The sequence below is a fragment of the Equus przewalskii genome, chromosome 14 (assembly GCF_037783145.1).
Source record: "Equus przewalskii isolate Varuska chromosome 14, EquPr2, whole genome shotgun sequence".
In the NCBI taxonomy this organism is placed as follows: domain Eukaryota; kingdom Metazoa; phylum Chordata; class Mammalia; order Perissodactyla; family Equidae; genus Equus; species Equus przewalskii.
Window position 1 is genome coordinate 63,813,301 of NC_091844.1, and position 15,336 is coordinate 63,828,636.

General features: G+C 33.3%; 1 protein-coding gene across 27 annotated transcripts in view; it reads right to left on the reverse strand.

Moving 5' to 3' along the window:
* Window positions 1-15,336, reverse strand: part of BIRC6 (baculoviral IAP repeat containing 6) — a 222,397-nt gene that overhangs the window by 100,134 nt on the left and 106,927 nt on the right. For all 27 annotated transcript variants that reach the window (XR_011526608.1, XR_011526609.1, XR_011526610.1 and 24 more), the window contains 8 exons: window positions 13,978-14,111; window positions 13,179-13,332; window positions 10,769-10,885; window positions 8,719-8,873; window positions 8,099-8,225; window positions 5,572-5,682; window positions 3,985-4,118; window positions 1,955-2,082 (listed from right to left, as the gene is read on the reverse strand). Coding sequence is in view for 24 of the 27 variants with exons in the window: in XM_070574115.1 (XP_070430216.1) it covers window positions 1,955-2,082; window positions 3,985-4,118; window positions 5,572-5,682; window positions 8,099-8,225; window positions 8,719-8,873; window positions 10,769-10,885; window positions 13,179-13,332; window positions 13,978-14,111 (1,060 nt within the window). In the remaining 3 variants the exon portion in view is untranslated. The remainder of the gene's footprint in view (window positions 1-1,954; window positions 2,083-3,984; window positions 4,119-5,571; window positions 5,683-8,098; window positions 8,226-8,718; window positions 8,874-10,768; window positions 10,886-13,178; window positions 13,333-13,977; window positions 14,112-15,336) is intronic.

The window sequence follows — 15,336 nt, forward strand, 5'->3', positions numbered from 1 at the left end:
AAAAGAAATTTCTAATTAGTTTTTGAGGCATGTAAACCTATAAATATCTCCGCTTTAAAAAATAGTATGTAACTAAACTGAAAGCAACACTAATATTTCTGTAGGAAATGTTAGAGTAAATGTATAGAATTTTCATATGAAAACTTTTAGTGTTGTATAACTCCATGAACAGGACTATACTAAAGCCTCTACCTATTGAATATGTTTAGAGATCTCATATAGAGTTAAAAAAAAAAAAGCCTCGTTAAAAGAAAAATGAAATAAATGGTGACTGATTTTTGCTTGTCAGCTGGTTTTATTTTTATCACCCAAGTTCTCACATAATCTTCACGTTCATGTTTCCAAATACATGTATGCACATCCTAATAGCATGTCTTTGGTTTTGTAAATCTACTTTTTCTTGCCTCTATCCTTCACTGTGTATATACTACAAACAAGTTGAACTACAACCACATTCGTGTTTTAAAATAGTTATAAAGGAAGAGGAAAATGCACAAAGACAACAGCTATGAGGTAAAATTATCTGCAACTATGAAAAGATATCTCCACATAAATTTTGCACTTCAATTTTTGTACTACATGTCAGGTATTTTGCTGTTTTATAAAAAATATTACTATGAATAAACTATTAATTTTATGTCAAACTTTGTCACCTTTTCCTCGTTTCTAATATTTTTAAATTAATTTTTTGAAGAAAAGCCATGTAATCTACAAATGATTTTAACCATTTTCTAATAAACATTTAAAAAAAAATTTTTAATTCACTGGCACTTCCAGAATGAAGTTAAATAATAGACAGCTAACAGCACCTTCAACTTGTTCCTGATGTTAACGAGAATTTTTAAAATAATCAAATATGCCAGAGTTAGATTTGATCTTCATGCAGTTTTTATTTTAACTTTAAATAAGATGACACTGTTTATATTTCATTAAAAGTTTTTATCAGAAAGCAATCTTGGGTATTACGAAATGTCTTATTGTATGATAAAAATGATTCATTAGTATGATATATATTATATGATATTGAATCATTCATGCATTTTAAGAATCAACCCCTCATGGTCACAGTTTATTCTTTTAACATATTGTCTGATTTTGTTAATAAATTTATTTACAATTTCTATTTGAGATTAGTATGTAACTTTCTATTCTAAGCTATCATTTTCAAGTTTTCTTATCATATTTTGGTTTCAAATAAAATCAATACTAGCTTTAATTCTCTATCTGTATTCTAGAACAATTTAAACAGCTGAAAGTAAATTTCACCTAGAAGATTTATAACAACAAATCTATGAAACCATCACAAGCAAGGAGAGATCTGACACACTGTATTCCTTTCATAGCCAGCCCTGGTGGTCTAGTGGTTAAGATTCAGCACTCTCACCACTGAGGCCTACGTTCCTTTCCTGGTCAGGAAACCATACCCCCAATCTGTGGGATGCCAGACTGTGGCATCTGTGTATTGCTGTGATGCTGAAAACTATGCCACTGGTATTTCAAATAACAGGAGGGTCACCCACAGTTTCAGTGGAGCTTCCAGCTAAGACAGACTAGAAAGAAGAGCCTGGCCACCCGCTTCCAGAAAAACTTGCCATGAAAACCCTATGAACAGCAGCGGAGCATTGTCTGCTACAGTACTGAAAGGTGAGGGGATGGCCCAAAAAGACCAGCCAGGGTTCTGCTCTGCTGTACACAGGGTCACGAGGAGTCAGAATTGACTAGACAACACTAACAAATTCCTTTCATAACAGAGAGTTCAGGATCTGGGAACACTATTACGAAATGAAGTGAAAACAATCACGAAACACATCAGTAAACACTTCTCCCCTTAATCCCTACTATCTTTCTTCTTATCTGTTCCCAGATAAACCTCCAACAAATGGTAAAGGAAAGTTTATTTGGAGGATTACATATTACTTCTATAACAGGAATATATGTACATAGTGAAATTTACCTTTCTGTTGAAAGTATATGAATTAGCTTAAGCAAAAATTCACTGAATATCTGAGGACATGTTGAAGAAAGATGCACTTGTAATCGAGTAAGAAATTCTTGCATAGCTTGTGTAGCTGTTGGACCAACCTGAAAAGAAATGAAATTCCACTGAAAACTGCTTACTGATACTATTTACAGAATTATTCTCTTAAAAAGTATCATGTGTTAAGTCAAGCAATACATACGAAGAAAAACAAAAATATTAACAGTGATTGCAGGAAATCAACTTTTTAGGTCTTGATACATTTATTTTTAAATTGAAAATTACAGATTCTATTGTCAATAATTTTTCATTATGGTTTAGAACAACTTACATTAGGTTTATTTAACTCAATACAAAAAAAGATTCATCTCATTACGTAAGAAATATCTTTATAACCCTTTGAAAAGTACAAAGGAATTATGCATTGATTTTCACAAAGAACCTTATTAATTATCCCATTTGAAAACAAAAGAACTGAGACTCAAAGAGGTGAAGTGATCTACAAAAGGTCACGTAAACAAATACTAGCAGAGCAAATACTAAAGTGAATGAAAAGGACAAAACTATGAACAAACATAAAAACCCTAAAAGCTAAAAGCAAACTTGTACCAATTCACATAAAACTGCCTTCCTAAACTTCTATCTCATCAATGAAAGAAAGGATAGTGAGAACCACACTAAGTAACCTGAGGTATGTTTTGGAACGTTTTATAACACTTCTACGTATTTTATTTAATCCTAATTTGGTATGATCATAAAACCTTAGAGGAGTTTTGAAAAAATAAATTGCAATGTAATTCTCCAAACTATTTTGAAGTAAACAATTTCTAATACTGAGCATATAAATCATAACATTTGTAACCAAATTATCTATATAAAACGAAGATACCTGAAGAAAGCTTGATATTTAATAAGTTTTACTCTGTCTTAAAAAAACAGGAAAGGAGGGAAAAACACTATTTTATACAGTGGCATGCTCCCTGACACCTAGCACTACCACTAAATAGTTGTATAATGGTGGGCAATGCAGATAATGCATATTTTCTCATATGTAAAATAATGAAGTGGTAAGCAGTGATCTCAGACATCTTCACATTCCAAATTCATGTAATCTTTATGTACAATAATCACTTGACAATGCGCCTCTGCCCCCACCAAAACTCTGGCATTAATTACAAGTCGTTTCTTCTTTCTCAATTTTTTCCTTATCTCATTTATTTTATTATGATCTACAAAATTAACATATATTTAGTATGAAAGTTTTGACTAAATTTATCCACCAGAATTTAAGCTCCAAAAGGCTCAGAGATTCAGTCTTTAGCACCTAGAACATTATCTAGACCTAGCATATAGGTAAACACACAGCTAAGAATTAAAAGATAAGCTTTCATGATAATCTTGAATAACTTTCCTTAAAAAGATGCTATGAATGCTAAATCTAGTTTTGGATGAAAAGAAATATATTGAAGTAAAAACATTTAAAAAAGCAGTACAATATAACACAAAATTAAACTGATATAAAGGAAATCTGTAGTAAGACTAAAAATGCTTATAAGCTCTGATACATATTTTTTGTTAAATAGAATATTTAATATTATAAAATGATTAAGTTAGTGAACTTTCAATCTTGACAGTAGAGGTCACTAAACATGATACATTATTTTAAAAACTTTTGTAATTCCAAAATTTTTTAAATGCTTCCCTGACTTCAGTTAAGTATTTCCAGAATGTTTCTTAAATTATACAAAATTAATGCCAAAAATACATATTCACATAAATACCCAGTAAAGATCCAAGAGAAAACTTACTACCAGCTATAATTCAGTTTCAGTACAGCTATTATTACTATAAATAATTCAAGGCATTTTATTACATTACACATACAAGGCTATCATTTAATACTTTAGCAATAAAAATTTTACATATTTAGGTGCATGAAGTTTTTCTTTACAAATATGTTTATTGTGTAGCCTGGGCCTATCACTGGCTTTCAAAAGATGTATTACCTGTGGACTATGTTGATTTGTTCCATGTGGATTGGTGCCAGAAAGAAATTTCACTAAAACATGAATCAGGTTTGGATCTGAAACCAACAGATGGGCAGTACTCTCCTGATTTCCAATGGTACTGCTGGAACCAGCTATAAAACATTAAAAAAAAAATGTTCCTAACAAATGGACCCTTAAACAATAGAAATGCAATATTTCAAACATTTTTTAATTTCCTGGAGAAAACATATTCATGGGATTACCATTTGTTAAAAGGGTCTGAATTTCCACTGCATTGACTGAGTTGGACCCATTCACTATTTTCATCTACCGCAAATCTCCTGCCTCTCTCCTAATCCAACTGTGAAAAATACCTAGTTTAATGTGCATCTTATTCAGTTTACAGTCAAGTGGAAAAGAAATAACTAAACGCTTACTGCCTTTTTGGTGAGCCTATTCTTAGTAATCATCTCCCCCAGTCAGAGTATATTAGTCAGGTAAATTTTAACCCCGCTTTCCAAGATAAATTGAGCCCAAAACTATTCACTTTTGCATGCCAGTTGTATAAAGGTTGTACACTGTTAACTGATATACAGGCAACACACCAGTTTTCTAAATTGAATAAAATATCCTTTCAGTTAAATCTATCTTCAGCGGGAAATAATGATGCTTTTGAACCCATATTTGGAAAATACATTCCAAATGAAAAAACAGAATAGCATTTTACACTAAGCAATGATTTAAATTAATATCTTTATCAATGTGCCAGAGCTTTCTATTTAATGAAATCAAGCCCAAGAGGATGGGGATGAAATCCACCCATCGGTTGTCATAATCTACAGATGCAATGAAGATTTCAATTCACAAATGGCTAGTCCTCGCTCTCTAATATGAACTTTGATCCCTACCTTACAACAACCTCAAGAATGTCAGATAAAACCTAGAACTAATCATGAAAAGTAACACCAACAAGCACTATAGAATAAAATGTAGGAGAGTATCTTCCTGATTTAGGGATACAAAAAGCCACAGAAAGCACTAAAAGTTCCTTTCTAAGAAGGTTCAGAGATTATTTTACCATCTTAACTTAAATGGGAAAAAGAGGGATGGGGGTGAGGAAAGTAGGAAACTTAACAGGACATTAGAATCTGAGAAAAAGCAATTATGTTCAGTGAATATGGGATTCAGATGTGAAAAACAAAACCTGAGGAATCTAACCATTTATGTTCATGAATATTATAAAGAATAAATCATTTTAAGTGCAAGAGTACTTTAAAAAGAATAACCAGCATAAAACACAGACTAACATTAAATATTTGATTTTGTACTCTAAACATAATTTTATTTTAATAACAAGTAAGTTTTCAGAAGGTAAAAATATGATTTGAACTTGTAATGGTAGATATGAGAGTATGTATATTACCAAAGTAAAGATACACAAAGGAAAGATATATAAGAACAAATTCAGAAAAGACATATTCAAATAAGGAATTCAATCATTTTCACAATTATACTACTTCCTGGAAAAATCTTTTTTTAAGAATCTAATAGCAAGAATAATAAAGTCTATGTCAGAGATTTAAAGAAATCAATTTTTGAACTTACGATTAAGCTGCATGTTTGTCATGAGCGTTAGACTATGAAGCACAAGGCACCATGTCCGGAGCAAAGTATTGGGATACCAAGCTAACACTGTGAGAAAGCTAGTTATTGATGCTGTGCAGAAAAGAGAAAAAGGAAAAATCTTTACTCAGAAAAAGCAAATGTTTACTAAGTTTTTAAAAACAAAAAAAATTAATTCAAAATTATGACTGTTTCTTTAAATCAACTTACTATCTAGTGTCCTCAAATCATACAAATGAAAAGAGTTCCTCATTAAATGTAACTAAAGCATTAAGAGTCAGTGACATTTCATGGCTAAGTTTAAAGTTCAGCCCATGACATATAAAATCAGATGTTATCATTATAAATTTGTTGTCCTTTCCAAACTACAGGCATTTCTACTGCAACACAATTTGTGTTTTACTAAAAATCCTCACATTCTGCAAAACCAAAAATTGAAAATAACAGGGCATATTGGAAAAACAGGGATGGAGTAAACCATTCGAAACCTATGCAACTTCACAACAAAAGTAAAAGCTAAAACAACATGATTAGGTCACTTGCAAGGCCCAGATAAGAAGCACCTGTGGCAGCTGGAATAGCCAAAAAAGCTATTCACAATACACAAACATAATACAGTGCCCAGACTGTACCCTTAAAACTTCCTAAAAATGGCTGATTCCAGATGTTAGGCAGAAAATATAAAGAGTCTGGAACATCTATCCTATGAAAAGCTAACAAAAACAAAGTCATGTACTTCTAAATAAAGCCAAAAAACCTAAAAGGAGCATAAAACTGGCCACAAATGGCACAATTTCAACATCAATAAGCAAAACAATTGCAAAAGAAATGTTTTTAAATCATGGAATTTATACAGATATTTCTTTTTTTTTTTTTTAAAGATTTTATTTTTCCCCCTTTCTCCCCAAAGCCCCCCGGTACACAGCCGTGCACTCTTCGCCGTGGGTTCCCCCAGTTGCGGCACGCGGGACGCTGCCCCCACGTGGTCCGACGAGCAGTGCCATGTCCGCGCCCAGGACCCGAACCAACGAAACACTGGGCCGCCCGCAGCGGAGCGTGCGAACCCAACCACTCGGCCACGGGGCCAGCCCTAAACAGATATTTCTTAAAGACATTACTTAGTCATGAATGCAGACTACTTGTGAACCAATTCATTTTAAAAACTAATTTTAAAAAACAAAAAATTTACAGCATTTTCCCTCCTCTATTATACAAACTGTACCACGAGAGAGTGACATAACAGCATATGAAAGGAAATTTCTCTTTATGGAAGAGTTTCAGCTAATAAATGTAGAACGAATGACAGAAACAGACGATCTTCACTTTGAAACATCTAGTGAATTGTTAATGAGTCTACGCATTAAGCATTGGTGGTGCCTGTTAACATCATAGAGAACCTACAAAATTGAGTTAAAAAAAGAAAACAAATCAGATTAAGCTCCAGATCTAACTACTAATTTACAAGAAATACAGAGGACATCAGGGAGACACAATAAGTAAAACCAGGACCCTGAGAATCCTGGGAGACAGACAACTAAACTTCTTTGACAAATGACTTTGCAGGGGATGAAAAAGACATGGAGGGAACCTTTACAGACTAAGAGGGATTTAAGAAACTTAATTAGTTAAAATGTATAGACTTATTTCAATAAACATTTCAAATAAAAACATTTTGTAATAGTTGAGACAATCAGAAATTTGAATACTGACTAGACATCTGATGTTAGCAAGGAATAATTATTTTTTCACTCATCTATCTACTCTTGTTTATGTTTAATGTTTTTATAATAAAGTTAAAAATAGTGATGGGAGTACAATTTATAATAATAAGTACTAATACAGTGGACAAGATGGAAACCTATTCATTAAAGCAGGGCCAGCTCTTGCTGAGACAATGCAGATGTAAGTGGGACCATGAACGAGTGTGGCTGTCACTAAGACTGGAAGACAGGCCATGTGAGAACCATGCAAGATACAGGATGCACCTCTCTAGGGAGAAAGCACCAGAAACAGACGATCATTTTCACTTTCATAATTTCCTATAGCCACACTGAACATTAGTTCTATTCCTGTTGAAGGATGTTATTCTAGTCCCACTACTTCCACACATTTTTGCATTTGCCAATAAAAAGAATGAACTAAGACAACTTCTATAGGAAACTGACATCCTTCTCCAATTCACCAGTTCCCCTAGAACTTAATTTCACATTTTTAAAAAACACCAATTGCAACAGAAAAGCCTGTGAACAAGACAATATTTTAAGGAAATACAATGTAAAAATTAACAAAACATTGTAAATCTTAGCTGCAAACAGGCATAAGATAATACAGACCAGAGAGTAAGTGTTTTCTGTTCTCTTTCCTAATTAAGTCAGTGTATAAGTAAGCGCATTTTTCACTAAAGCTTTACAACCCTAATGACAAAGATTATGTACATATTAACCTAATCATTACCTTTAAAAATTATTACTTATCCTATGTTAATAATTTTCTTCCTAATAAATCTTACCTTGATTTAATGAAATGACTGGTATTCGATTAGCATTATACAAAAAAATGTCTGCTCCATTCTCTTTGTTTCCAGATGAACTAGAATTCAGGCTCAATGTGAGCCACAATTGAAGAAGTGATTCCAACTGTAAAAGAATGAAAATTGACAAGAAAAAAAGTACCTATTACCTTGTGAAATATTTAAACAAAAATCTTATGTATGAATCCTTATGATTATGAATAAATAATTCTTCTATTAAATACTTCTGCTATTTAATAACCTCATTCAGCTGACAAGCAAACACATCCTAAAATTCTTGATGAAACAAAATTTAACTGAATTAAAATTTATAATTTACCTAATACAAATGTTTCTCTAAGTTAAAAGAGGTGATTCAAGTCTTTACAGTAGTATGTATAATATATAGCTGGAACTAAAGCAGCAAAGCTTAAAGTCATAAAAATTATAAATGACCTATCACTGAGGAGCTGTGGTTATCAAAGTATCTCCAGTATTTTCATCTGAGTATGATAAAGAAATCATCCCTGTCAGGTTGAGAATGATCTTCCTAGTTATTTTCATCTTTTATTAGGCTGGCAATAATCTCTAAAAATACACCATTTCTCCTGAAGTCATACCTGAACATGATGGACTTGAAGCATGGAAAAAAGTTTGTTGAAACAAACATTTAACATTGGGACAGATGATAACTGTATAATAAGCTGGTTGGATTGGTTCGCTGCTTGTAAACCCCCTAGAAGTGAATCATCTGTTCCAGTGGGAGACTGTGATACTGAAAATTAAACACAATTATGATTTTATACACAAAGTATCAGGAGAAATGTTAACTAGCTATTAATATCTATAGGTAAGTAAAGATCTTTTTGTAAAAGAATTAAAACTGAATTCTTTAAAATGGTTCATCATTTTATTATCTGAAAACTTGTTTTTACAACATTCCTTGAAAGTCAAAAAGACAATCACCAAAGAGAGAAGAAGCTCTTAAATTCAGAGGACTTGTCCACCAAGGGAAAAGAATCTTACTCTCTAGCAATTTCTATTTTCAATTTTTTTCCTAATTAATAAAAGAGGAAAAGAAAAAAGAGAAAAAGATGAAACTTGACTAATTCTTGACAAAGTAGTTTTAGAATAATCTAGACTATAGCCCATTGATTCTTAACCTTGACAGCACATTAAAATTACCTGGGAAGCATTAAAAAAATTCTGATGCCCAGGTCACACACCAAACTAACTAAGTGAGTGTGTATTCATGGGACCAGAGAAATGTAGGGATACTAAGAGAGGTTTTTCATTATATTTAGAAAATTATACTAAAAGGGGGACACAGTTCTGTGCAGGACAATAATCAAAGGATAGAATATATTAAGAGAAAGATAAAAATTACAAAAGGATCTTCTAATAAATTGTTTTAAGCAAGAAATGTCTAACAAAGACAAGGGCTATTTGGGGCAGTACTGAGTTGTCTGTGGTCATGGAGAGGCCGACTCAACAAAAAGGACCCCCATATTACATAGGAGATAAGACACAACAATATTAGTATAATTTAGTGTACTAGCAAGTAAGTAGTGTAATAGTAAGTATTGTAATACTAAGATTATAGAACACTAGACTATTTTTTCTGTTTTTCTCCTTTTTTTCTATACCTCCTAAGGCAAGAAATAAATGAAGACTGCAGGTCAAAAAAATTCCATTTAACATAGGAAGATCTAAAAACCCAAATTTCCCTAATGAAATGGGTTGTGAACTCTCCTTCATAGGAGAAGGACATAAAGTCTTTCCTAGGTTCTAATTAGTATCTACTCCTTTACTCACCATGACCCAGAGAAGGTGAAGTGATTCCTAGGCCTAAGAAAAATACACATCTCCTTAGCACAGCTGCTCAATCTTTGCCTTTGAGAGACAGATTATCTTAACTGTACTCACCTGACAGGAGGAAATTGACCCAAGTCTAGCACTGTACGTTAAGAGTCAGCAAACTATAGCCTGATGGCCAAATCTGGCAGGCTGCCTGATTCTATTAACACAGTTTCTTAACAGCCATGCCCGTTCGTTTATGTATTGTCTATGGCTGCTTTACTGCTAACAAGTCAGAGGTGTGTAGTTGCAACATACACAGTACAGCCCAGGAACTCTAAAATATCTACCATCAGGTCTTTCGTTATAAAAGTTTGCCCTCCTTTGATATAGATAATTAAGTAGTACACTCTCTCAATTATGCAGTTCAATTTGCGTCCAACTGGCTGTCACCCTTACCAAGGTTTTCCGTTCTAGCCTTTAAAGATGATAAAGATGTCACTACTTAAAAACTCACTTTATCATAGATTTAGATATAATGCAATGAACTCCCAGGTAGCTAGCTATGCAGACTTCGCTAGGAATTTCATTACCCTCAGAACACCACAATAACAAAAACATGATTCAGGTTTTTGCATTGAACTTAACAGCACTACATGGATGTATTTTGTTCCCCCATCCACTCTCACGATTTGTTAATCTTTGTCTTATTTCTCAACTTGCTACAGCAAGGGAGAGGCTGTAAATACTTAGCCCACTCAGACTCACACCAGACATGGCATGTAGAAATCTGTCCTTGCTGAGTGCATCCGAAAATAATCAAGAGATAAATTATTCATTGCAATGCACTAAGAATGGTGACTTTTTACTTACATGTAGGAGATGTATTTGTTAATGCCTGTAAAATGGAATCTGCTTCCAGGGTGGACATCATTTTCAACATAAGTTCTGCCTGTTGTTCAAGTCCAACTTCTAGGCGAGCATCTAGAGCTAAAAAAAGCAATTAAAAGGAAAAAGAACTAGAGTGATAATTATTATTCATGTCCTACCTCCTATAATAAAATGTTGACATCCAAACCCAAAACAGGGTGAGGAGTCTGTCCTTACGTAAGAACAACAGAGCCACAGCAGGTAACAGCATCTGTGCCAAGGAGGCTAGAGATGGGAGAGTGGACATATAGACAGAAGCAGAACAAATAAGTGAAGTAATAATAATGGAAGCAAATAAATTAAGGATAATGAGAACCAGGCTCTTCACTGTCAGGGAAAAGAGATACAAATATGGAAAAGGAGAAAAGTAAAATGAAGCCTATGGAGTTAGATTAAGTGATGGATTGATGTGAACTCATGGCATTCTTTACAGATAGACTGACAGACAGACACACAGATATAAATACAGGTGCAAATGTGCGCAGACACAACACACACACACACACACTCCCTAAACTGGTCCACCAACAGAGCACGGAAACGGCCACCAAAATAGCAGTAAGTATACCTAGCACTCAAATCTTGGTTTCTTAATCACATTTCTCCAATAAAAAGTTTTGAAATACCCTTCTCCTCCCTGCTGAAGTGGCTAGTTCTCAGTCTGGGGAAGGGAAAGTAAATGATGAGCCTGGGGCATCTTGCTGCACCAGAAAACAGGGAAGTGCTCAAAGAAAGATGAGGAAATGTCAAAAAGAACGGCTTAAAGGAGATCCCACTGGTCAAATCTGGGACAATCTAAACATCAAAATAAATAATGACAACTGTGAATATACTTAAATGCCATGGCCATATATTTAAAAATGGCTAAAATGGTAATTTTTATGCTATTTATATTTTATCTCAAGAAATAACAAACCAACAAATAAAAAAATGATGACAACGAATTATAGCCCACTGAATAAAACAAGAAACCATGAGTCTATTCAAAACTAAATGAATAAACTAATAAATTTTTTTAAAAAGAATTGTTTCCAAGTACTATGCCCCTCTAGCCCCCAAAAAGTTTTTACCAAGGGGACAAGACTAACTTTACAGTTAGGGGAAGATGGGCAGGCACCTCCTTAATCAAGTAATTAAACTTAAAACCACAAGTAGTGGGAAAAATTAAAATCATGAGCCACCTAAAAAGATGCCATAAGAAAACCTGAGCATTTCACTTTGGTGATATTTCTGCCAAAGATACATGATCACAGTTTAGTCATTAGGAAACAACATACAAACCCAAACTGAGGAACATTCTACAAAACAACTGGCCTGCAATCTTCAAAAGTATCAAGGTCATGAGAGTTAACTCTGCGGAACTGTGGTAGACTGAATAAATCTGAAAAGATATGACACTAAACACAATGTAGGATTTTGCACTGGATCCTTGTGCATAAAGGACATTAGACACAACTGATAAAATTTAATGTGGTCTGAATGTTAATATTGATGTTAATTTCCTGATTTTGATGGAATGTGCTTCCTCCTAATGTGTTTATGGAGAAGGATGTCCTTTAAAACAAATGAAACAAAACAAAAATAACATCAGATTAGCAACTTATTTCCAAACGGGTCAGAATAACAAACTTTCTCTGTATTATTCTTGCAACTTTTCAGTAAACACACGATTGTTTCAAACTTTAAGAATATATATCTCTCTACATATATTTATATATATAATATTTAATATATATTTATATTTATAGAGAGAGACAGTTTTTTTTTTTTTGGTGAGGAAGACTGTTGCTGAACTAACATCTGTGTCAATCTTCCTGGTTTTATACGTGGGATATGCCACGGCACAGCTTGATGAGGTCCACACCCAGGATCTGAACCTGCGAACCCTGGGGCCACCAAAGCGGAGTATGCAAACTTAACCACTAAGCCACCAGGCAGGACCCAAGAAAAGATTTCATTTAAAAAAAAAAGGTCTGATACATTCTACATGATTAGAAGAGTACAAAAATAATATTCAATGTGGTTTCATACAGTTTACAAATAAAATACAAGTTTATTATAACAATACATAAATAAAAGAGAGCACAATTAATTAAAATTACTGGCAAACTCATGTGACTCATTAATTTATTTTGCTAGGTGTGATTTTGAGAAATAAAAGATGGACCATAAATGGAAGCTCCTCCAAACTGACTGACAAAGAAACATACAGCTCTGAATGTCACTTTCACGGCATGTCTGTGATACTAAACCCTCTCAGCATATACTCAGGCTTGACTTCTCAAGGGACAAAGCGTACATAAATTTAGGATTTAAGAACAGCATATGCCTTAAGATATGAACACACACTTACCCTGAGACACTGAAACACTAACTGTCTGTGATCCATTCTTCTCTGTATTTGCCGGTGGCTTTGCTACAGGAATTCCAAGACCTCCAATGTAAGGATTGTAATTGTAGGTGCCATAATCAGCACCCCAATAGTCATACCATGTACTGCTTATTGGCTTAAAAGAAAGAAAAAAAACTGGTTTATTTTTGCCTCTTTACTAAGAGTAACATACTATTCATCTTATCTAAACTCAAACATGGCTACAAAATAAACATTCTCCCCACCCTTTAAATTCCCAAATCTTAATGATCTATAGGAATGGCTCAGTCTCCTCATTTTATACCAAAATACAAAAATACCTTACTTATTTAAAACCTGAGAGATAACTAGCATCCTTAATAAAACTTCTTACACACAAAAAGAATAGCTATGAAGTATTAGGGGTGTACCTCCTTTAAAAAATGTTGAGGCTAACATAGAAGTAGAATCTGCAATGAACTCAGCTTGGGTAAGCTTAAATTCTGCTTGAAATGTTCATAATCCATAACTTTACTTCCTCATGCTTATCAGTGGTTCTTACTAATATATAAAATAATATTAGTGGCTATATTAATAAAGTGATATGTTTTCCTTACACTATCCCACTGGTATTATTAAAAAACTACTATAGCACCTATAGCAATCTAATGCACTTTGAGTACACTGAATAATGGGTTACATTTGGTGATAAATATGTATACTTTCCTCTTTTAAGTAATTAATAAACCAAAAGTGTAAGATAACAGATTTTAATTGGAAAGAATACTCTAGTGTATCATACCTTAAAAACTTTGGCTGCAAGAGGATCCTTTTCCAAATCAATATCTAAAGGATCAATGTCAACTTCCATTAGATCTTGAAGTAGCTCAAGATCAATTTCTTTATCTTTTTCCAAAGAGGAAAGAGGAGGCGCACCTTCAAATAATTGAAAGTGATTTTATTGATGGAGTATATAACATAAAATTTAACCACCATGTTGCTTTTAATTACAGAAAAAGTTATTTTACTTGTATGTAACATATTTGTTTATACTGCCATAAAAATCTCTAAATTTTTATACTTGACAATTAAGCATAAATATGCAACTGGAACACATAATATGAATGCAATAATATTTGATTTCCCAGAAAAAAAATCCATGGGATCAGCCTTTGTTGAATCAAGTTACATTAACTTAGCTACTAAAAACAATCATTAATCATTTCTAGAATGAATAATATTATTCATTTTGTTACCTCCAATATGTAACTCATTATGTTACATCCAATATTTCAGGAAATGATACCCAGTATTAAAGTGAAAAGGAAAGATTTAAGTTATAAGACACCTACTCACCTTATTTTTCTATTATGAGTTAGAAATTATTTTGCTCTCAGATGTCTCCAAATTCTTAATTAGCCTTCTATGCCTTCCAACCTTTACCCTCCCGTCCTCTCACCCTCTTGTTCAACATATATTTATAGACTGCCTAGCAAATGAAGATTAATAAATCAAATTTCTACCCTCCAATAAATGAATAGAGGTTCAGAGGTGAGGGTAAACAGTACAGAAATTAAAAAAAACTACAACATAAGTGCTATCAGAGATAATCAAGAGTGTTAAGGCAGCACCAATGGCAGTGTCCAACTTTGCTGGTGGTGATGGAAAAAGCTTCTTGGAGGAGGGCATGCTTTATGGGAATCTTAGATAAGAAGCTCACCATGCAAATAACAGAAGGAAGTCTATTCCAGATAAAGGGAATATCATGTAGCAAGGATAAAATCATGAGAGAATGTAAGATTAAGGTATCACAAGTGGTTGAAATAACCACAGTATCTGGCAAATATAGGGTAGTAATTAAAACAGTCTTGAAAAGCAGGGAGTGTGCCATGAAGAATTGTGCATGCTAAGATACATGTATAGTTTCTAAAAAGGCAAAAAAGAAAACAGACAAAGAAAGAAACAAATACACCAAAAAAAAGTGGATCTTAAACAACAAGAGCCTTTAACCTTGATATCTTCACGACTGCATATCTTTAATTGTTTTCTAGGCTGTAATTTCTTCAACAGAGCCAAATCAGGCCATATCAAAATAACCAGGACATTACGAAAGCATAGCAGTTTATTATAATGAGGATTAGTTTAGAGAATCAAAACAAAA